This window comes from Oncorhynchus keta, chromosome 27 (genome assembly GCF_023373465.1).
Source record: "Oncorhynchus keta strain PuntledgeMale-10-30-2019 chromosome 27, Oket_V2, whole genome shotgun sequence".
In the NCBI taxonomy this organism is placed as follows: Eukaryota; Metazoa; Chordata; class Actinopteri; order Salmoniformes; family Salmonidae; genus Oncorhynchus; species Oncorhynchus keta.
This window is the reverse complement of record NC_068447.1, coordinates 3962928-3985946: the sequence shown is the minus strand read 5'-3', so window position 1 is coordinate 3985946 and position 23019 is coordinate 3962928. Positions and strand designations below refer to the sequence as shown.

At 42.1% G+C, this 23019-nt stretch overlaps 1 protein-coding gene and 3 long non-coding RNA genes across 5 annotated transcripts in view; 3 read left to right on the top strand and 1 right to left on the bottom strand.

Moving 5' to 3' along the window:
• Window positions 1-4348: 4348 nt before the first annotated feature.
• On the top strand, window positions 4349-6795 carry LOC127912358 (uncharacterized). The gene is made up of 3 exons (XR_008082021.1): window positions 4349-4950; window positions 5112-5162; window positions 5326-6795. It is a non-coding gene; the product is annotated as an uncharacterized LOC127912358 (long non-coding RNA).
• A 2080-nt stretch (window positions 6796-8875) lies between these two features.
• LOC127912357 (uncharacterized) lies at window positions 8876-11475 on the top strand. Its single transcript, XR_008082020.1, has 3 exons — window positions 8876-8921; window positions 10366-10689; window positions 11013-11475. It is a non-coding gene; the product is annotated as an uncharacterized LOC127912357 (long non-coding RNA).
• An 841-nt stretch (window positions 11476-12316) lies between these two features.
• Window positions 12317-14330, top strand: LOC127912356 (uncharacterized). The gene is made up of 3 exons (XR_008082019.1): window positions 12317-12615; window positions 12697-13393; window positions 13888-14330. It is a non-coding gene; the product is annotated as an uncharacterized LOC127912356 (long non-coding RNA).
• A 1518-nt stretch (window positions 14331-15848) lies between these two features.
• The window catches only part of LOC118375043 (methyl-CpG-binding protein 2-like), a 92412-nt gene continuing 85241 nt past the window's right edge, over window positions 15849-23019 (bottom strand). For both annotated transcript variants that reach the window (XM_052481291.1, XM_052481290.1), the window contains exon 3: window positions 15849-19311. In XM_052481291.1, coding sequence (XP_052337251.1) covers window positions 17631-19311 — 1681 coding nt within the window. In that variant the 3' untranslated portion in view covers window positions 15849-17630. The remainder of the gene's footprint in view (window positions 19312-23019) is intronic.

The window sequence follows — 23019 nt, the reverse complement described above, 5'->3', positions numbered from 1 at the left end:
GGAAGCCCTATGCAACCAAATACTCCATCTAAACGTGAATCGATTCTCAATTGCGGTACAGTTCTAGAGACATAAATCCATCTACTTTAATTTCACGTCAAAATAATTTCACAAATGCAAAATAGCTGGAGAGAGTGGATTGGTGGAGGTTTGGGCTAGAATATATGTGGCATGACTCTAGTCAGGGTTCGGATATGAATTACACACGTGGCGATGTAAAGTGACTCGTGGTCGCCCAAATGAATGTCGCCCAAATGAATGAATGAATGAATGAAAAAAATAATGTTTCCACACAAGACCAGGTAGATAGATATATGTTGTTTACTAGTAAGTTTTTTTTTTTTACATAGAATCAAACAAACAGATACGTTACTATAAAAGTTGACACAAACTATGCTTTTCAGTTTCAGGAAATGGCATAACAATAATACATTATAACCCTTGACACCATGAGCATTTTGCTAACATTTAGGACTACCCATCCACTTGCATTACTAGTTGAAACTAAATTTTAAAAAAACATATGAAAATAAACACGACTAATTCAGACAAAGGTAGAAACACATAGAAAAGGGTGATGAGCGTCCTGTCAGGTAACGGACTATATAAAGTGCAGATCTTTAATTTTTGTATTTCATACACTGGCCATGATTTAAATATTTTCTCATATAAAGCCGTGGTCAGAAGGGATAAGGCAGGCTAATGATGACCAATTATTTGACATTATTATTATTAATAATAATAATAATAATAATAATAGTAATAATACTAATAATAATATTAATAATATTAATAATAATATTAATACTAATAATAGTAATACTAATAATACTAATAATAATAATAATAATAATAATAATAATAATACTATTAATAATAATAATACTATTAATAATAATAATAATGCTAATCAACAACAACAATTTCCCAAAGTGCTAAAACAAGATACGAAAAAAATAAAAATAAAAAATCTCTTAAATTGTCAAAAGATCTTATGACATATTCGTTATTGCCACTTATAGTCCTCAGGTCCTCTAAATACGCTTTTGTTGAAATGTTTCAAAAAAACAAAGCAGGAAAATAATCAATCAAAACTGAGTAAATACTTGATCCATTACTCTATAATACACTCAAAGCGCAGAATAGCATCAAGAGGCAAATACAGGACTCAGAATAAAATAAACAAAACACAAATCGACCACAGTATAAATTCTAGTACTTCAAGGCACAAGACTTAAAGTTAAAGTTAAACAGACAGTTAACTTCTTCTCCAACAGTGGAGTTTTTAAAATGTGTATCAAAGTTTACGATGCTTTATTTCAACCTGAATTGGCATTCATTAAATAAAGGTCCTTCTGTGGCTCAGTTGGTAGAGCATGGCGCTTGTAACGCCAGGGTAGTGGGTTCGATTCCCGGGACCACCCATACGTAGAATGTATGCACACATGACTGTAAGTCGCTTTGGATAAAAGCGTCAGCTAAATGGCATATATTATTATTATTATTAAATCTGGTTAGGTTAGCTTAATCCTATATGTCAATGTCAAGTATTACACAACTGACGCATAGGGATAGAAGTGTAGGGGAAAAAAATTAAAAGCAAATTGAATAATGACGTAAAACGTAAATTCACTTGTTTGCTTGATATACTATTGCTTTTTAAAAAGCAGTGATTTGGCGCGAGAGACAGTTTAAACAGCATCGGCACAGCTACCGTGTCTGAAATAGTTCCATCTAACATCCTGAAGAAGGGGACATGAAGAACTACATGTCTCTCGAAAACAACTCTCCTTCACTAAAAGAAAACACAAGTCCTGGTAAGCTGGCACGTTCATTTATTTCCATAAATATATTTTATTTTTTAAAGAATAGTTCTTCACTTCTTCTTCACTACATGCTATCACATCAAAAGCCCGTCTAGCTGTGTGTCCATGAAATTACATTCTAAACCACTGGATATGTCTCTAATCAAATTCAATAGAAACATTAGGGACTTATTATTTAACAGGCAAACATCACAATCAACTACAGGTTGGTTACATACTGAGTGAGAGTTGAGTCCAAACAGACACAATCTGATTGAAGTGTTATAACCATCTGTTATTAATGTGTTATTTACATTATAACCTGTTATATATGATATATATATATATATATAAAACCTGTTATTAACCTTAACTCTCACTTAAGGAATGCAAGATCCTCGTTGTGAAATTGCAGCCTGGTCTCAGATCCATTTGTGTCGTCTTACCCATTCCTAGGGTCGTTACGTTGGCAAGACAACACGAACAGATCTGGGACTTGTCCTACCCACTTCTTTCCTTAGAAATACAATTATTTTAATCAAAGGCCACATCTGTCACACAATACAGTGTATAATGTATATCCGCAAAGCAAGGCACTAGACCTTAGATTGCAGCTCAGCTAGCCAGACTGGCAATCATGTTCACTTGAACCGGATTCTACTGCAGAGTCAAACCCATGCCTAGCTGTACTGGGTTGCCTTGGTTACTTGCTGGAAAGGAAACAGAACCAGCAGATTCCGGGTCAGTTCAGCCCTACAGAGTGACCCGGGTAATGGAGACATTGAGCTTCGATGCTGTCCGGGTCAGTTCAGACCTACAGAGTGACCCAGGTAATGGAGACATTGAGCTTCGATGCTGTCCGGGTCAGTTCAGACCTACAGAGTGACCCGGGTAATGGAGACATTGAGCTTCGATGCTGTCCGGGTCAGTTCAGACCTACAGAGTGACCCAGGTAATGGAGACATTGAGCTTCGATGCTGTCTGGGTCAGTTCAGACCTACAGAGTGACCCAGGTAATGGAGACATTGAGCTTCGATGCTGTCCGGGTCAGTTCAGACCTACAGAGTGACCCAGGTAATGGAGACATTGAGTTTCGATGCTGTCCGGGTCAGTTCAGACCTACAGAGTGACCCAGGTAATGGAGACATTGAGCTTCGATCCAGTCCTCAAGTCCACACTGATCACAATGACAGAAGTTCAAGACATAAAGTGCATTCGGAAAGTATTCAGACCCCTTGACTTTTCCACATTTTGTTACGTTACAACCTTATTCTAAAATGGATACTTACACACACACATTACTCCATAATTACAAAGCGAAATCTGTTATATTTTTTATTTTAGCAAATGTATATATATATATATATACATACAGTGGGGCAAAAAAGTATTTAGTCAGCCACCAATTGTGCACTTAAAAAGATGAGAGAGGCCTGTAATTTTCATCATAGGTACACTTCAACTATGACAGACAAAATTTGAAAAAAAAAAAAATCCAGAAAATCACATTGTAGGATTTATAATTAATTTATCATTATGGGGTATTGTAACATCATGATGGGGTATTGTGATGTCATTATGGGGTATTGTGACATCATTATGGGGTATTGTGACATCATTATGGGGTGTAAATTGATGAGGGGCAAAAACGATTTAATCTATTTTAGAATAATGCTGTAAAGTAACAAAATGTGGAAAAAGTCAAGGGGTCTGAATACTTTCCGAATGCACTGAAAGTAACCAATTCGTTTTTTTCATCCTACTTTTGATATTTACTATATCCAATTTCTGCTTCATTAAATATTAAAACTGGAAAATGAAAAGTGCATATTTTGCCTTCAAACTGGTGTAACGGACTGACCCACATCCTCCTCCAGGTTTCTGGACCAGGGGAGACATATTACTGAAGACTGAGTCAGACCCTTGTATTGTTAAAACCCTTTCACACTACGGAGCTGAGCTGAGACAAACTGAATTGCACTGACCTAGTTCCGCATCCAGCACAGTTGCTGGAACTGTGCTTGAAATAATATAGCAGACAGCACAGTACAGCTCAGCTCAGCTCGGCTCAATAGGGTGGAAAGGGCATTTGTGTAGTGTTAAGAGCTTCTTGTGATGATCTGCAGAGAGAGAAAGAGCTGGAGGGGGAAGAAAGAGGGGGGAGAGGGGGGCGAGAAAGAGGGGGGAACGAGAGAGAGGGGGGAGAGAGAGAGGAGGGGGAGAGAGAGAGAGGGGGAGAAAGAGGGGGGAATGAGAGAGGGGGAGAGAGAGGGGGGAGAGAGAGGGGGGAGGGGGAGAGGGGGGGGAGAGGGGGAGAGAGAGGGGGAGAAAGAGGGGGAAATGAGAGAGAGGGGGGAATGAGAGTGGGGGAGAGAGAGGGGTAGAGAGGGGGAGAGAGAGAGAGGGGAGAGAGAGGGGGAGAGAGAGACAGGGGAGAGAGGGGGGAGAGAGAGACAGGGGAGAGAGAGGGGGAGAGAGAGACAGGGAGAGAGAGGGGGGAGAGAGAGACAGGGGGAGAGAGAGGGGGAGAGAGAGAGGGGGGAGCCAGTGGTGCTTGGAGTCACTGGGGGTTCACTCAGTAAAACAGTCAACCAAAACTTCCAAACTGCAACAATGCAGATGGTGTGATCATGTCAGGCGTTGTTTTGATACGCTAGACCTTTACCAGGTCTTTCTCCCCACACTGTTGTGAATTTGAAGATATTTCATAGCCCTTTGTGAGCAAGAGCGCTCGTATTATCCATTGTGCCCCTCCCTAGTCTCTAGGGCAAAGGAAGAGGCGAAGCAAGAGGAGAGATATGGGCCACATCCAAACTATTGTTTGTCTACACTTTGTATTTTATTGAGGTGGACAAAGCCTCCTCTGGCAGATAGGACTTATTCTCCCCAGGTAGAGACAGGGGTCTGTATCTCTAGTAGATATAGGACATATTCTCCCCAGGTAGAGACAGGGGTCTGTACCTCTAGTAGATATAGGACATATTCTCCCCAGGTAGAGACAGGGGTCTGTACCTCTAGTAGATATAGGACATATTCTCCCCAGGTAGAGACAGGGGTCTGTACCTCTAGTAGATATAGGACATATTCTCCCCAGGTAGAGACAGGGGTCTGTATCTCTAGTAGATATAGGACATATTCTCCCCAGGTAGAGACAGGGTCTGTAGGGGTCTGTATCTCTAGTAGATATAGGACATATTCTCCCCAGGTAGAGACAGGGGTCTGTATCTCTAGTAGATATAGGACTTATTCTCCTCCCCATAGAGACAGGGTCTGTATCTCTAGTAGATATAGGACATATTCTCCCAGGTAGAGACAGGGGTCTGTATCTCTAGTAGATATAGGACATATTCTCCCCAGGTAGAGACAGGGGTCTGTATCTCTAGTAGATATAGGACATATTCTCCCCAGGGTCTGTATAGTAGACAGGGGGGTCTGTATCTCTAGTAGATATAGGACATATTCTCCCCAGGTAGAGACAGGGGTCTGTACCTCTAGTAGATATAGGACATATTCTCCCCAGGTAGAGACAGGGGTCTGTATCTCTAGTAGATATAGGACATATTCTCCCCAGGTAGAGACAGGGGTCTGTACCTCTAGTAGATATAGGACATATTCTCCCCAGGTAGAGACAGGGGTCTGTATCTCTAGTAGATATAGGACATATTCTCCCCAGGTAGAGACAGGGGTCTGTATCTCTAGTAGATATAGGACATATTCTCCCCAGGTAGAGACAGGGGTCTGTACCTCTAGTAGATATAGGACATATTCTCCCCAGGTAGAGACAGGGGTAGTCTGAACTTTAACAGTTCTTACATCTGATCTACAGGAAGGCAGAAAAAAATTATCGTGCAGATAAAAAATATATATATATATGTTTTGTGACATCTGGTGTTGTGCCAAAACTGAATACTACTGTAACAGGTCCACTCTACACAACATCCATACTGTCGTCACGACGTCCATTACAGAGAATTACACATTTAACATCTCGTTGCTTTAAAGTAATTATAAATCTATATATGTTACAATGTAAGAAGTCAATAACAAATAGATCTCTGGAGTTTTGACGTGCAAGAATACGTTTTTCATATTCAAGACTGAGCACAGATTAGAAACGATGTGTTTCGAGTCAGGGCCCAATTACGGTACACTTATGGAATTGCCTCTGTGTGAGTGATGGGATTGAGTGTTGGGTCAAGTTCATTAAAACATTTGTTGTTGAGCCAGAAGAGTAAAAAAAGGAATGTTTTAACAAATGTAATAAACTAATGTATTTAGCGAGACATTGTTAATGGGGTGAAACAAAACTGATTTAAATTTTGCTTGTGATCAACACACACATTGTAGACTAATTGTCTGCGCAGGAATGCCGATTTCTGCTCACTGCAGATTTGATTTAATTCCAACCATATGTTTTAAATCTGACTGACTATGATGTCACTGTTCGCATGATTTCTTATCTAAAAACACTGGTAGGTTCTAGTTTCATAAAACCCTCTATAGTGACCATGGAGTAGGTTCTAGCTTCCTAAAACCCTCTATAGTGACCATGGAGTAGGTTCTAGCTTCCTAAAACCCTCTATAGTGACCATGGAGTAGGTTCTAGCTTCCTAAAACCCTCTATAGTGACCATGGAGTAGGTTCTAGCTTCCTAAAACCCTCTATAGTGACCATGGAGTAGGTTCTAGCTTCCTAAAACCCTCTATAGTGACCATGGAGTAGGTTCTAGCTTCCTAAAACCCTCTATAGTGACCATGGAGTAGGTTCTAGCTTCCTAAAACCCTCTATAGTGACCATGGAGTAGGTTCTAGCTTCCTAAAACCCTCTATAGTGACCATGGAGTAGGTTCTAGCTTCCTAAAACCCTCTATAGTGACCATGGAGTAGGTTCTAGCTTCTTAAACCCTCTATAGTGACCATGGAGTAGGTTCTAGCTTCTTAAACCCTCTATAGTGACCATGGAGTAGGTTCTAGCTTCCTAAAACCCTCTATAGTGACCATGGAGTAGGTTCTAGCTTCTTAAACCCTCTATAGTGACCATGGAGTAGGTTCTAGCTTCCTAAAACCCTCTATAGTGACCATGGAGTAGGTTCTAGCTTCCTAAAACCCTCTATAGTGACCATGGAGTAGGTTCTAGCTTCCTAAACCCTCTATAGTGACCATGGAGTAGGTTCTAGCTTCCTAAAACCCTCTATAGTGACCATGGACATGGAGTAGGTTCTAGCTTCCTAAAACCCTCTATAGTGACCATGGAGTAGGTTCTAGCTTCTTAAACCCTCTATAGTGACCATGGAGTAGGTTCTAGCTTCCTAAAACCCTCTATAGTGACCATGGAGTAGGTTCTAGCTTCCTAAAACCCTCTATAGTGACCATGGAGTAGGTTCTAGCTTCCTAAAACCCTCTATAGTGACCATGGAGTAGGTTCTAGCTTCCTAAAACCCTCTATAGTGACCATGGAGTAGGTTCTAGCTTCTTAAACCCTCTATAGTGACCATGGAGTAGGTTCTAGCTTCCTAAAACCCTCTATAGTGACCATGGAGTAGGTTCTAGCTTCCTAAACCCTCTATAGTGACCATGGAGTAGGTTCTAGCTTCCTAAAACCCTCTATAGTGACCATGGAGTAGGTTCTAGCTTCCTAAAACCCTTTATAGTGACCATGGAGTAGGTTCTAGCTTCCTAAACCCTCTATAGTGACCATGGAGTAGGTTCTAGCTTCTTAAACCCTCTATAGTGACCATGCACATGGAGTAGGTTATAGCTTCCTAAAACCCTCTATAGTGACCATGGAGTAGGTTCTAGCTTCCTAAAACCCTCTATAGTGACCATGGATTAGATTCTAGCTTCCTAAAACCCTCTATAGTGACCATGGAGTAGGTTCTAGCTTCTTAAACCCTCTATAGTGACCATGGAGTAGGTTCTAGCTTCTTAAACCCTCTATAGTGACCATGGAGTAGGTTCTAGCTTCCTAAAACCCTCTATAGTGACCATGGAGTAGGTTCTAGCTTCCTAAAACCCTCTATAGTGACCATGGAGTAGGTTCTAGCTTCCTAAAACCCTCTATAGTGACCATGGAGTAGGTTCTAGCTTCCCAAAACCATCTATAGTGACCAAGGACATGGAGTAGGTTCTAGCTTCCTAAAACCCTCTATAGTGACCATGGAGTAGGTTCTAGCTTCCTAAACCCTCTATAGTGACCATGGAGTAGGTTCTAGCTTCCTAAAACCCTCTATAGTGACCATGGAGTAGGTTCTAGCTTCCTAAACCCTCTATAGTGACCATGGAGTAGATTCTAGCTTCCTAAAACCCTCTATAGTGACCATGGAGTAGGTTCTAGCTTCCTAAAATCCTCCTATAGTGACCATGGAGTAGGTTCTAGCTTCCTAAAACCCTCTATAGTGACCATGGAGTAGGTTCTAGCTTCCTAAAACCCTCTATAGTGACCATGGAGTAGGTTCTAGCTTCTTAAACCCTCTATAGTGACCATGGAGTAGGTTCTAGCTTCCTAAAACCCTCTATAGTGACCATGGAGTAGGTTCTAGCTTCTTAAACCCTCTATAGTGACCATGGAGTAGGTTCTAGCTTCCTAAAACCCTCTATAGTGACCATGGAGTAGGTTCTAGCTTCCTAAAACCTTCTATAGTGACCATGGAGTAGGTTCTAGCTTCCTAAACCCTCTATAGTGACCATGGAGTAGGTTCTAGCTTCCTAAAACCCTCTATAGTGACCATGGAGTAGGTTCTAGCTTCCTAAACCCTCTATAGTGACCATGGAGTAGGTTCTAGCTTCCTAAAACCCTCTATAGTGACCATGGAGTAGGTTCTAGCTTCTTAAACTCTCTATAGTGACAATGCTTCCTAAAACCCTATAGAGTAGGTTCTAGCTTCTTAAAACCCTCTATAGTGAACATGGAGTAGGTTCTAGCTTCCTAAAACCCTCTATAGTGACCATGGAGTAGGTTCTAGTTTCCTAAAACCCTCTATAGTGACCATGGAGTAGGTTCTAGCTTCCTAAACCCTCTATAGTGACCATGGAGTAGGTTCTAGCTTCTTAAACCCTCTATAGTGACCATGGAGTAGGTTCTAGTTTCCTAAAACCCTCTATAGTGACCATGGAGTAGGTTCTAGCTTCCTAAACCCTCTATAGTGACCATGGAGTAGGTTCTAGCTTCTTAAACCCTCTATAGTGACCATGGAGTAGGTTCTAGCTTCCTAAAACCCTCTATAGTGACCATGGAGTAGGTTCTAGCTTCCTAAAACCCTCTATAGTGACCATGGAGTAGGTTCTAGCTTCCTAAAACCCTCTATAGTGACCATGGAGTAGGTTCTAGCTTCCTAAAACCCTCTATAGTGACCATGGAGTAGGTTCTAGCTTCTTAAACCCTCTATAGTGACCATGGAGTAGGTTCTAGCTTCCTAAAACCATCTATAGTGACCAAGGACATGGAGTAGGTTCTAGCTTCCTAAAACCCTCTATAGTGACCATGGAGTAGGTTCTAGCTTCCTAAAACCCTCTATAGTGACCATGGAGTAGGTTCTAGCTTCCTAAAACCCTCTATAGTGACCATGGAGTAGGTTCTAGCTTCTTAAACCCTCTATAGTGACCATGGAGTAGGTTCTAGCTTCCTAAAACCCTCTATAGTGACCATGGAGTAGGTTCTAGCTTCCTAAACCCTCTATAGTGACCATGGAGTAGGTTCTAGCTTCCTAAAACCCTCTATAGTGACCATGCACATGGAGTAGGTTCTAGCTTCCTAAAACCCTCTATAGTGACCAGGGAGTAGATTCTAGCTTCCTAAACCCTCTATAGTGACCATGGAGTAGGTTCTAGCTTCCTAAAACCCTCTATAGTGACCATGCACATGGAGTAGGTTCTAGCTTCCTAAAACCCTCTATAGTGACCATGGAGTAGGTTCTAGCTTCCTGAAACTCTCTATAGTGACCATGGAGTAGGTTCTAGCTTCCTAAACCCTCTATAGTGACCATGGAGTAGGTTCTAGCTTCCTAAAACCCTCTATAGTGACCATGGAGTAGGTTCTAGCTTCTAAACCCTCTATAGTGACAATGGAGTAGGTTCTAGCTTCTTAAACCCTCTATAGTGACCACAGAGTAGGTTCTAGCTTCCTAAAACCCTCTATAGTGACCATGGAGTAGGTTCTAGCTTCCTAAAACCCTCTATAGTGACCATGGAGTAGGTTCTAGCTTCCTAAACCCTCTATAGTGACCATGGAGTAGGTTCTAGCTTCCTAAAACCCTCTATAGTGACCATGCACATGGAGTAGGTTCTAGCTTCCTAAAACCCTCTATAGTGACCATGGAGTAGGTTCTAGCTTCCTAAACCCTCTATAGTGACCATGGAGTAGGTTCTAGCTTCCTAAAACCCTCTATAGTGACCATGGAGTAGGTTCTAGCTTCTAAACCCTCTATAGTGACCATGGAGTATGTTCTAGCTTCTTAAACCCTCTATAGTGACCATGGAGTAGGTTCTAGCTTCCTAAAACCCTCTATAGTGACCATGGAGTAGGTTCTAGCTTCCTAAAATCCTCTATAGTGACCATAGAGTAGGTTCTAGCTTCCTAAACCCCTCTATAGTGACCATGGAGTAGGTTCTAGCTTCTTAAACCCTCTATAGTGACCATGGAGTAGGTTCTAGCTTCTTAAATCCTCTATAGTGACCATGGAGTAGGTTCTAGCTTCCTAAAACCCTCTATAGTGACCATGGAGTAGGTTCTAGCTTCTTAAACCCTCTATAGTGACCATGGAGTATGTTCTAGTTTCCTAAAACCCTCTATAGTGACCATGGAGTAGGTTCTAGCTTCTTAAACCCTCTATAGTGACCATGGAGTAGATTCTAGCTTCCTAAAACCCTCTATAGTGACCATAGAGTAGGTTCTAGCTTCCTAAAACCTCTATAGTGACCATGGAGTAGGTTCTAGCTTCTTAAACCCTCTATAGTGACCATGGAGTAGGTTCTAGCTTCCTAAAACCCTCTATAGTGACCATGGAGTAGGTTCTAGCTTCCTAAACCCTCTATAGTGACCATGGAGTAGGTTCTAGCTTCCTAAAACCCTCTATAGTGACCATGGAGTAGGTTCTAGCTTCTTAAACCCTCTATAGTGACCATGGAGTAGGTTCTAGCTTCTTAAACCCTCTATAGTGACCATGGAGTAGGTTCTAGTTTCCTAAAACCCTCTATAGTGACCATGGAGTAGGTTCTAGCTTCCTAAACCCTCTATAGTGACCATGGAGTAGGTTCTAGCTTCTTAAACCCTCTATAGTGACCATGGAGTAGGTTCTAGCTTCTTAAACCCTCTATAGTGACCATGGAGTAGGTTCTAGCTTCCTAAAACCCTCTATAGTGACCATGGAGTAGGTTCTAGCTTCCTAAACCCTCTATAGTGACCATGGAGTAGGTTCTAGCTTCTTAAACCCTCTATAGTGACCATGGAGTAGGTTCTAGCTTCCTAAAACCCTCTATAGTGACCATGGAGTAGGTTCTAGCTTCTTAAACCCTCTATAGTGACCATGGAGTAGGTTCTAGCTTCCTAAAACCCTCTATAGTGACCATGGAGTAGGTTCTAGCTTCCTAAAACCCTCTATAGTGACCATGGAGTAGGTTCTAGCTTCCTAAAACCCTCTATAGTGACCATGGAGTAGGTTCTAGCTTCCTAAAACCCTCTATAGTGACCATGCACATGGAGTAGGTTCTAGCTTCCTAAAACCCTCTATAGTGACCATGGAGTAGGTTCTAGCTTCCTAAACCCTCTATAGTGACCATGGAGTAGGTTCTAGCTTCCTAAAACCCTCTATAGTGACCATGGAGTAGGTTCTAGCTTCCTAAAACCCTCTATAGTGACCATGGAGTAGGTTCTAGCTTCTTAAACCCTCTATAGTGACCATGGAGTAGGTTATAGCTTCCTAAAACCCTCTATAGTGACCATGGAGTAGGTTCTAGCTTCCTAAAACCCTCTATAGTGACCATGGAGTAGGTTCTAGCTTCCTAAAACCCTCTATAGTGACCATGGAGTAGGTTCTAGCTTCCTAAAACCCTCTATAGTGACCATGGAGTAGGTTCTAGCTTCCTAAACCCTCTATAGTGACCATGGAGTAGGTTCTAGCTTCCTAAAACCCTCTATAGTGACCAAGGACATGGAGTAGGTTCTAGCTTCCTAAAACCCTCTATAGTGACCATGGAGTAGATTCTAGCTTCCTAAAACTCTCTATAGTGACCATGGAGTAGGTTCTAGCTTCCTAAAACCCTCTATAGTGACCATGGAGTAGATTCTAGCTTCCTAAAACCCTCTATAGTGACCATGGAGTAGGTTCTAGCTTCTTAAACCCTCTATAGTGACCATGGAGTAGGTTCTAGCTTCTTAAACCCTCTATAGTGACCATAGAGTAGGTTCTAGCTTCCTAAAACCCTCTATAGTGACCATGGAGTAGGTTCTAGCTTCCTAAAACCCTCTATAGTGACCATGGAGTAGGTTCTAGCTTCCTAAACCCTCTATAGTGACCATGGAGTAGGTTCTAGCTTCCTAAAACCCTCTATAGTGACCATGCACATGGAGTAGGTTCTAGCTTCCTAAAACCCTCTATAGTGACCATGGAGTAGGTTCTAGCTTCCTAAAACCCTCTATAGTGACCATGGAGTAGGTTCTAGCTTCCTAAAACCCTCTATAGTGACCATGGAGTAGGTTCTAGCTTCCTAAACCCTCTATAGTGACCATGGAGTAGGTTCTAGCTTCTTAAACCCTCTATAGTGACCATGGAGTAGGTTCTAGCTTCCTAAAACCCTCTATAGTGACCATGGAGTAGGTTCTAGCTTCCTAAAACCCTCTATAGTGACCATGGAGTAGGTTCTAGCTTCCTAAACCCTCTATAGTGACCATGGAGTAGGTTCTAGCTTCCTAAAACCCTTTATAGTGACCATGGAGTAGGTTCTAGCTTCTTAAACCCTCTATAGTGACCATGGAGTAGGTTCTAGCTTCCTAAAACTCTCTATAGTGACCATGGAGTGGGTTCTAGCTTCCTAAAACCCTCTATAGTGACCATGGATTAGATTCTAGCTTCCTAAAACCCTCTATAGTGACCATGGAGTAGGTGCTAGCTTCTTAAACCCTCTATAGTGACCATGGAGTAGGTTCTAGCTTCCTAAAACCCTCTATAGTGACCATAGAGTAGGTTCTAGCTTCCTAAACCCTCTATAGTGACCATGTAGTAGGTTCTAGCTTCCTAAACCCTCTATAGTGACCATGGAGTAGGTTCTAGCTTCCTAAAACCCTTTATAGTGACCATGGAGTAGGTTCTAGCTTCCTAAACCCTCTATAGTGACCATGGAGTAGGTTCTAGCTTCCTAAAACCCTCTATAGTGACCAAGGACATGGAGTAGGTTCTAGCTTCCTAAAACCCTCTATAGTGACCATGGAGTAGGTTCTAGCTTCCTAAAACTCTCTATAGTGACCATGGAGTAGGTTCTAGCTTCCCAAAACCCTCTATAGTGACCATGGAGTAGATTCTAGCTTCCTAAAACCCTCTATAGTGACCATGGAGTAGGTTCTAGCTTCTTAAACCCTCTATAGTGACCATGGAGTAGGTTATAGCTTCTTAAACCCTCTATAGTGACCATGGAGTAGGTTCTAGCTTCCTAAAACCCTCTATAGTGACCATGGAGTAGGTTCTAGCTTCCTAAAACCCTCTATAGTGACCATGGAGTAGGTTCTAGCTTCTAAAACCCTCTATAGTGACCATGAAGTAGGTTCTAGCTTCCCAAAACCATCTATAGTGACCAAGGACATGGAGTAGGTTCTAGCTTCCTAAAACCCTCTATAGTGACCATGGAGTAGGTTCTAGCTTCCTAAAACCCTCTATAGTGACCATGGAGTAGGTTCTAGCTTCCTAAAACCCTCTATAGTGACCATGGAGTAGGTTCTAGCTTCTTAAACCCTCTATAGTGACCATGGAGTAGGTTCTAGCTTCTTAAACCCTCTATAGTGACCATGGAGTAGGTTCTAGCTTCCTAAAACCCTCTATAGTGACCATGGAGTAGGTTCTAGCTTCCTAAACCCCTCTATAGTGACCATGGAGTAGGTTCTAGCTTCTTAAACCCTCTATAGTGACCATGGAGTAGGTTCTAGCTTCTTAAACCCTCTATAGTGACCATGGAGTAGGTTCTAGCTTCCTAAAACCCTCTATAGTGACCATGGAGTAGGTTCTAGCTTCCTAAAACCCTCTATAGTGACCATGGAGTAGGTTCTAGCTTCCTAAAACCCTCTATAGTGACCATGGAGTAGGTTCTAGCTTCTTAAACCCTCTATAGTGACCATGGAGTAGGTTCTAGCTTCCTAAAACCCTCTATAGTGACCATGGAGTAGGTTCTAGCTTCCTAAAACCCTCTATAGTGACCATGGAGTAGGTTCTAGCTTCCTAAAACCCTCTATAGTGACCATGGAGTAGGTTCTAGCTTCCTAAAACCCTCTATAGTGACCATGGAGTAGGTTCTAGCTTCCTAAACCCTCTATAGTGACCATGGAGTAGGTTCTAGCTTCCTAAAACCCTCTATAGTGACCATGCACATGGAGTAGGTTCTAGCTTCCTAAAACCCTTTATAGTGACCATAGAGTAGGTTCTAGCTTCCTAAACCCTCTATAGTGACCATGGAGTAGATTCTAGCTTCCTAAAACCCTCTATAGTGACCATGGAGTAGGTTCTAGCTTCCTAAAGCCCTCTATAGTGACCATGGAGTAGATTCTAGCTTCCCAAAACCCTCTGGAGTGACCAAGGACATGGAGTAGGTTATAGCTTCCTAAAACCCTCTATAGTGACCAAGGACATGGAGTAGGTTCTAGCTTTCTAAAACCCTCTATAGTAAACATGGAGTAGGTTCTAGCTTCCTAAAACCCTCTATAGTGACCATGGAGTAGAGTCTAGCTTCCTAAAACCCTCTATAGTGACCATGGAGTAGGTTCTAGCTTCCTAAAACCCACTATAGTGACCATGGAGTAGGTTCTAGCTTCCTAAAACCCTCTATAGTGACCATGGAGTAGATTCTAGCTTCCTAAAACCCTCTAAATTGACCATGGAGTAGTTTCTAGCTTCCTAAAACCCTCTATAGTGACCATGGAGTAGGTTCTAGCTTCCTAAAACCCTCTATAGTGACCATGGAGTAGATTCTAGCTTCCTAAAACCTCTATAGTGACCATGGAGTAGGTTCTAGCTTCCTAAAACCCTCTATAGTGACCATGGAGTAGGTTCTAGCTTCCTAAAACCCTCTATAGTGACCATGGAGTAGGTTCTAGCTTCCTAAAACCCTCTATAGTGACCATGGAGTAGGTTCTAGCTTCTAAAACCCTCTATAGTGACCATGGAGTAGGTTCTAGCTTCCTAAATCCGCCTAAAATCACTATCATGCGTTACGTTTTGTTTTGTGTCACATCTCTTGACTTCCTACCTGCGATTTTAAACTAAAGGAGCAACTCGTCTAACACAGCAAGTATCATGAAGCCACGAGCACAGAAGATAATGCAGTCACACGCACAAAGGAGTATTGTGTTGGCATCCAGTGGCTGCGTCAAAACTGGAATATTTAATAATCAACCTCTATTTGAAATACATTTTTTAGAACTGAACTGAATACATAAAATATAAAGTAGACTTGACTAAATGACGTTGTAAACGAACAGTAGTGGAGATATTGAGATGAGCAAGTATTGTTCTCACACAGTATCTGCACAAGTGTACTGGTTTCGATTTTTCACGGGACCAAAACAGTGGAGAAGTTGAGCCTCGCACTTCAACGCTCTTAGTTGTAGTGGTCCTTCTGTAGCTCAGTTGGTAGAGCATGGCGCTTGTAACGCCAGGGTAGTGGGTTCGATTCCCGGACCACCCATACGTAGAATGTATGCACACATGACTGTAAGTCGCTTTGGATAAAAGCGTCTGCTAAATGGCATATTATATTATTATTATAGTGGTAATTGACCCACGATGCTGTCTACCCCCCCCACACACACACACACACACACACACAACAGACAACAGACAACATAACTTCCTCCAGTGGGCTTGGTTATTGATAATGTCTTTGGGATGTAATTTGAGTATTAGAAAAGTTTTGATACTTTAGGTATTGACAACAGCAAAAAATGTGACGAATCCATGGAGCATATTGGCTATAATAAGGCCTGGGTTGTGCTTTTAGCTTCCTGTCTGACTGTTGGGAAACACTTCAACTTAGGAGAATCTGGGTCAAATGTTCATGTACTATCTAATTTGCATTACTAGTAAAAAATAATAATAAAAAAAAATACAGTTTTAATGATTATTTGCTATAATTTGCTTCTGTTTATCTGTGGGACTACAGTCAGCCTCCGTTACATCAGTAAACAACGAGAAAAGGCATCAGTAGGATTGTAATTGTAACACGTTGAAATCAAATGAAACCTGTTTTCAGCAGCCAAACGTTCACCAAACCACACGTCATTGGTGTATCTAGGCCTCTAAAACCCTGTGGTTACATCACCTCAACCGTCAGATAGCAAGTTATCTGTCAGCATCAACAGTGTTTTAGTTTCAAAGCTTCAGGGTGAGTCCCAAATGATACCCTCTTCTCTATGTAGTGCACTACTTTTAGGGGTGCTGGTCTAAATTAGTGCACTACTTTTAGTGGGCCTGGTCTAAAGTAGTGCCCTACTTTTAGTGGTCCTGGACTAAAGTAATGCACTACTTTTAGTGGTCCTGGACTAAAGTAGTGCACTACTTTTAGTGGTCCTGGTCTAAAGTAGTGCACTACTTTTAGGGGTCCTGGTCTAAAGTAGTGCACTACATAGGGAATAGGTACCAATTGGGACGCATAGACTTAATATAGGTTGAGGAAAACATATGTCACCTAAATGAATAGGCCTGGACTGTAGAGAGTGGACTGAAAACCGAGGCTTCATCCAAAATGGCACCCGATTCCCTACACAGTGCACTCTGTTTGACCAGGACCCGATAAGTGTGCCATTTTGGACTCATCACAGTGCACTCTGTTTGACCAGGACCCGATAAGTTGTGCATTAAAATGTGGAATCGGGTGCCATTTTGGACTCATCCTGAGCGTACTGCGGTAGTAAGAGGATGCTACAACATAAGCAGTGGAAGAGTGCATGGCGTATGTATAGGCCTCTATCCACAGAGCACAGAACAACAACATGGACAAGTCACTTATAAAGGGCCAGACAGGACAGGTGCCTTGGCTTTAGGCAAATCCAACCCTGTTTTAGTCCAATTTTCACAATGATATCTTAAACCATGGATTCCATAGTTTCCGTCTGATGATGTATACAGGAAGTGTAGGTCCTCCACGTCCTGTAAGCTTTGAGCAAAGGATCATGGGTCGCAGTGGATGACTAACAGGTTTAAAGCAGAAACAAAGAACAAAACAATGACAAAAAAAAAAGAAAAGAGTAATAATTTATCAGGAAGCAATCTGTTGTGGGTTGTTCATTAAGCTGCGTTATTTGTTTGTCAATATTTATTTGACCAGGCAAGTCAGTTAAGAACAAATTCTTATTTTCAATGATGGCCTGGGAACAGTGGGTTAACTGCCTGTTCAGGGGCAGAATGACAGATTTGTACCTTGTCAGCTCGGGGGTTTGAACTCGCAACCTTCCGGTTACTAGTCCAACGCTCTAACCACTAGGCTACCCTGCCGCCCCTCCCACAGAAAGAACATCAAACAACAGCTGCCTTTTGTTGTTATGTACACATCTTCTGTTTGCTGTTTTCTTATAAAATCCACTGCAGCACTAAACGTCTCCTCTCTCCTTACAGACATGGGTCCTGCAATGCAGTCAACTAACCCTTTCAGTGATCGGCGTCCGAGACTCGACCGTTTCCTCCCGGCTAGGTCTGGGTACGACTGAGACCGTCTCCTCCCTGCTAGGTCTGGGTACGACTGAGACCGTCTCCTCCCTGCTAGGTCTGGGTACGACTGAGACCGTCTCCTCCCTGCTAGGTCTGGGTACGACTGAGACCGTCTCCTCCCTGCTAGGTCTGGGTACGACTGAGACCGTCTCCTCCCTGCTAGGTCTGGGTACGACCGAGACCGTCTCCTCCCTGCTAGGTCTGGGTACGACCGAGACCGTCTCCTCCCTGCTAGGTCTGGGTACGACCGAGACCGTCTCCTCCCTGCAAGGTCTGGGGACGACTAAGCAGGATACAATGTCTCTCAAATCCCTCCCTTCCACCGTCCCTGCTGCCACGTCCACTTGATGCTTGTTGGCCCTGGTGTCACCTATTCCCACCACTGCAGCTGCCGGAGGCTTTGGACACCGGTCCTGTCTGACATCCCTGACCTCCTCTCTCTTGCCTCTGGCCGTGGTGGTGCTGGCCCGGCAGGGGCCCCTGGAGGTGCTCAGGTCCTGGGGCTCATTCTGCAGGAGGGCCCCTGGCCCCACCGAGGCCCTGGCTGTATGGGAGACCAGGCTCATAGTCAAGCCGGGGAAGTGATGGTGAGGGGGCCGCTGGGAGGGTTGAGGAGGAGGATCCTCCATTACAGAGGAGTGACTGTGGCGACGGTGGTGGTGGTGGTGGTGATGAAGGTGTTTGTGCGGCGTACGCTCTTTTCTCTTGTGGCTGTGACTCTTTGGGGTAGTGACGCTACTGCTGCTGCCGCCTCCACTGGCCTCACTACTGGACCAAACGCTGGCCCCAGCACTGTCCTCTGCGGTCAGCCCGGCAGTCACGGGACTGTCCTTGTGCTTCCTCCCTGGACTCTTTGGTAGCTTCTGTCCCTGATCCTTCTGTCCCTGATCCTTCTGTCCCTGATCCTTCTGTCCCTGGTCTGTCCTCTCTGCTGCTGCCACCACCACAGCACTCCCTGTCCCTATCCCTGCCCCGGCTATAGCTGGAATGTCTCTCGACTCCTCAACAGTTTCTCTGGTCTTGCGCTTCTTGATGGGTAGAGCGGTCTGCTGCACCGGCTTAGTGGAAGACTCCTTCTGAGCTTTCCTTTTGGCTTCTGCGGCGAGGATAGCAGCCGCTGCGTATGAGGAAGTACTGGAACCCACCGCACCAGAAGCTGCTGACAGCGTCGACCCAGTCACCCCCAACCCTGGCTTACACCCCCGCTTTTTCGGAGCAGTCTGCGGTTGTGTGTCCGCCTTCCTTTTCCGCGCCGGGCGCATCTTGGCGACTACGACCTGCGATGACTGCTGCCCCGCCACTTCAGATGCCTTGGATGCGCTGAAAGGCATTTTGACCAAGAGCCTCCCAGGACTCTTCTCCACCACACGCTTCATTGTCACGCCCTCCATGGCCGGGCGTAACTTCCCACTCCCCTTCGGCCGACCCCGGCCCCTCCCTGACGGTTTCATCACCTTGGGTTTCTTTGGGGGTCTCTTCTCGCGGCGGGAGGGACTGCCACGCCCTGTCACGGTGAAGTCAAAGTCGTTGGGGTCGGTGGCGGTGTCTCCTACCTTCTGGAAGAAGGCAATCAGCTCCACCTTGGAACGGAAGGCTTTCCCCTCTGGGCTGAAATACAGATCACAACGAACGTCCCGACTGTAAACGGATCTGCAAACATCCTAACTGTAAATGTCCTAAATGTAAACTAACCTGTAAACATCCTAACTGTAAATGTCCTAAATGTAAACTGCCCTGTAAACATCGTAACTGTAAATGTCCTAAATGTAAACTAACCTGTAAACATCCTAACTGTAAATGTCCTAAATGTAAACTAACCTGTAAACATCCTAACTGTAAATGTCCTAAATGTAAACTGCCCTGTAAACATCCTAACTGTAAATGTCCTAAATGTAAACTGCCCTGTAAACATCCTAACTGTAAATGTCCTAAATGTAAACTGCCCTGTAAACATCCTCACTGTAAATGTCCTAAATGTAAACTGCCCTGTAAACATCCTAACTGTAAATGTCCTAAATGTAAACTAACCTGTAAACATCCTAACTGTAAATGTCCTAAATGTAAACTAACCTGTAAACATCCTAACTGTAAATGTCCTAAATGTAAACTGCCCTGTAAACATCCTAACTGTAAATGTCCTAAATGTAAACTGCCCTGTAAACATCCTAACTGTAAATGTCCTAAATGTAAACTAACCTGTAAACATCCTAACTGTAAATGTCCTAAATGTAAACTAACCTGTAAACATCCTAACTGTAAATGTCCTAAATGTAAACTAACCTGTAAACATCCTAACTGTAAATGTCCTAAATGTAAACTAACCTGTAAACATCCTAACTGTAAATGTCCTAAATGTAAACTGCCCTGTAAACATCCTAACTGTAAATGTCCTAAATGTAAACTAACCTGTAAACACCCTAACTGTAAATGTCCTAAATGTAAACTGCCCTGTAAACATCCAAACTGTAAATCTCCTAAATAAACTGCCCTGTAAACATCCTAACTTTAAATGTCCTAAATGTAAACTGCCCTGTAAACATCCTAACTGTAAATGTCCTAAATGTAAACTGCCCTGTAAACATCCTAACTGTAAATGTCCTAAATGTAAACTGCCCTGTAAACATCCTAACTGTAAATGTCCTAAATGTAAACTGCCCTGTAAACATCCTAACTGTAAATGTCCTAAATGTAAACTGCCCTGTAAACATCCTAACTGTAAATGTCCTAAATGTAAACTGCCCTGTAAACATCCAAACTGTAAATCTCCTAAATGTAAACTGCCCTGTAAACATCCTAACTGTAAATGTCCTAAATGTAAACTAACCTGTAAACATCCTAACTGTAAATGTCCTAAATGTAAACTGCCCTGTAAACATCCTAACTGTAAATGTCCTAAATGTAAACTGCCCTGTAAACGTCCTAACTGTAAATGTCCTAAATGTAAACTGCCCTGTAAACATCCTAACTGTAAATGTCCTAAATGTAAACTGCCCTGTAAACATCCTAACTGTAAATGTCCTAAATGTAAACTGCCCTGTAAACATCCTAACTGTAAATGTCCTAAATGTAAACCGATCTGTAAATGTAATTTCTGTAAAGGTTCTAACAGTAAACTGCCCTGTAAACATCCTAACTGTAAATGTCCTAAATGTAAACCGATCTGTAAATGTAATTTCTGTAAAGGTTCTAACAGTAAACTGCCCTGTAAACATCCTAACTGTAAATGTCCTAAATGTAAACCGATCTGTAAATGTAATTTCTGTAAAGGTTCTAACAGTAAACTGCCCTGTAAACATCCTAACTGTAAATGTCCTAAATGTAAACCGATCTGTAAATGTAATTTCTGTAAAGGTTCTAACAGTAAACTGCCCTGTAAACATCCTAACTGTAAATGTCCTAAATGTAAACCGATCTGTAAATGTAATTTCTGTAAAGGTTCTAACAGTAAACTGCCCTGTAAACATCCTAACTGTAAATGTCCTAAATGTAAACCGATCTGTAAATGTAATTTCTGTAAAGGTTCTAACAGTAAACTGCCCTGTAAACATCCTAACTGTAAATGTCCTAAATGTAAACCGATCTGTAAATGTAATTTCTGTAAAGGTTCTAACAGTAAACTGCCCTGTAAACATCCTAACTGTAAATGTCCTAAATGTAAACCGATCTGTAAATATAATTTCTGTAAAGGTTCTAACAGTAAACTGCCCTGTAAACATCCTAACTGTAAATGTCCTAAATGTAAACCGATCTGTAAATATAATTTCTGTAAAGGTTCTAACAGTAAACTGCCCTGTAAACATCCTAACTGTAAATGTCCTAAATGTAAACCGATCTGTAAATGTAATTTCTGTAAAGGTTCTAACAGTAAACTGCCCTGTAAACATCCTAACTGTAAATGTCCTAAATGTAAACCGATCTGTAAATGTAATTTCTGTAAAGGTTCTAACAGTAAACTGCCCTGTAAACATCCTAACTGTAAATGTCCTAAATGTAAACCGATCTGTAAATATAATTTCTGTAAAGGTTCTAACAGTAAACTGCCCTGTAAACATCCTAACTGTAAATGTCCTAAATGTAAACCGATCTGTAAATATAATTTCTGTAAAGGTTCTAACAGTAAACTGCCCTGTAAACATCCTAACTGTAAATGTCCTAAATGTAAACCGATCTGTAAATGTAATTTCTGTAAAGGTTCTAACAGTAAACTGCCCTGTAAACATCCTAACTGTAAATGTCCTAAATGTAAACCGATCTGTAAATGTAATTTCTGTAAAGGTTCTAACAGTAAACTGCCCTGTAAACATCCTAACTGTAAATGTCCTAAATGTAAACCGATCTGTAAATGTAATTTCTGTAAAGGTTCTAACAGTAAACTGCCCTGTAAACATCCTAACTGTAAATGTCCTAAATGTAAACCGATCTGTAAATATAATTTCTGTAAAGGTTCTAACAGTAAACTGCCCTGTAAACATCCTAACTGTAAATGTCCTAAATGTAAACCGATCTGTAAATGTAATTTCTGTAAAGGTTCTAACAGTAAACTGCCCTGTAAACATCCTAACTGTAAATGTCCTAAATGTAAACCGATCTGTAAATGTAATTTCTGTAAAGGTTCTAACAGTAAACTGCCCTGTAAACATCCTATCTGTAAATGTAATTTCTGTAAAGGTTCTAACAGTAAACTTCTCTTTAATCGTCATTTCTGTAAACGTCTGTAAAGATACAGTTGAAGTCGGAAGTTTACATACACTTAGGTTGGAGTCATTAAAACTCATTCCACACATTTCTTGATAACAAACTATAGTTTTGGGAAGTTGGTTAGGACATCTACTTTGTGCATGACACAAGTCATTTTTACAACAATTGTTTACAGACAGATTATTTCACTTATAATTCACTGTATCACAATTCCAGTGGGTCAGAAGTTTACATACATTAAGTTGACTGTGCCTTTAAACAGCTTGGAAAACTCCAGACAATGATGGCATGGCTTTAGAAGCTTCTGATAGGCTAATTGACATCATTTGAGTCAATTGGAGGTGTACCTGTGGATGTATTTGAAGGCCTACCTTCAAACTCAGTGCCTCTTTGCTTGACATCATGGGAAAATCAAAAGAAATCAGCCAAGACCTCAGAAAAAAAACATTGTAAACCTCCACGAGTTTGGTTCACCCTTGGGAGCAATTTCCAAACGCCTGAAGGTACCACGTTCATCTGTACAACCAAGTACACAAGTATAAACACCATGAGACCACGCAGCCGTCATACCGCTCAGGAAGGAGACGCGTTCTGTCTCCTAGAGATGAACGTACTTTG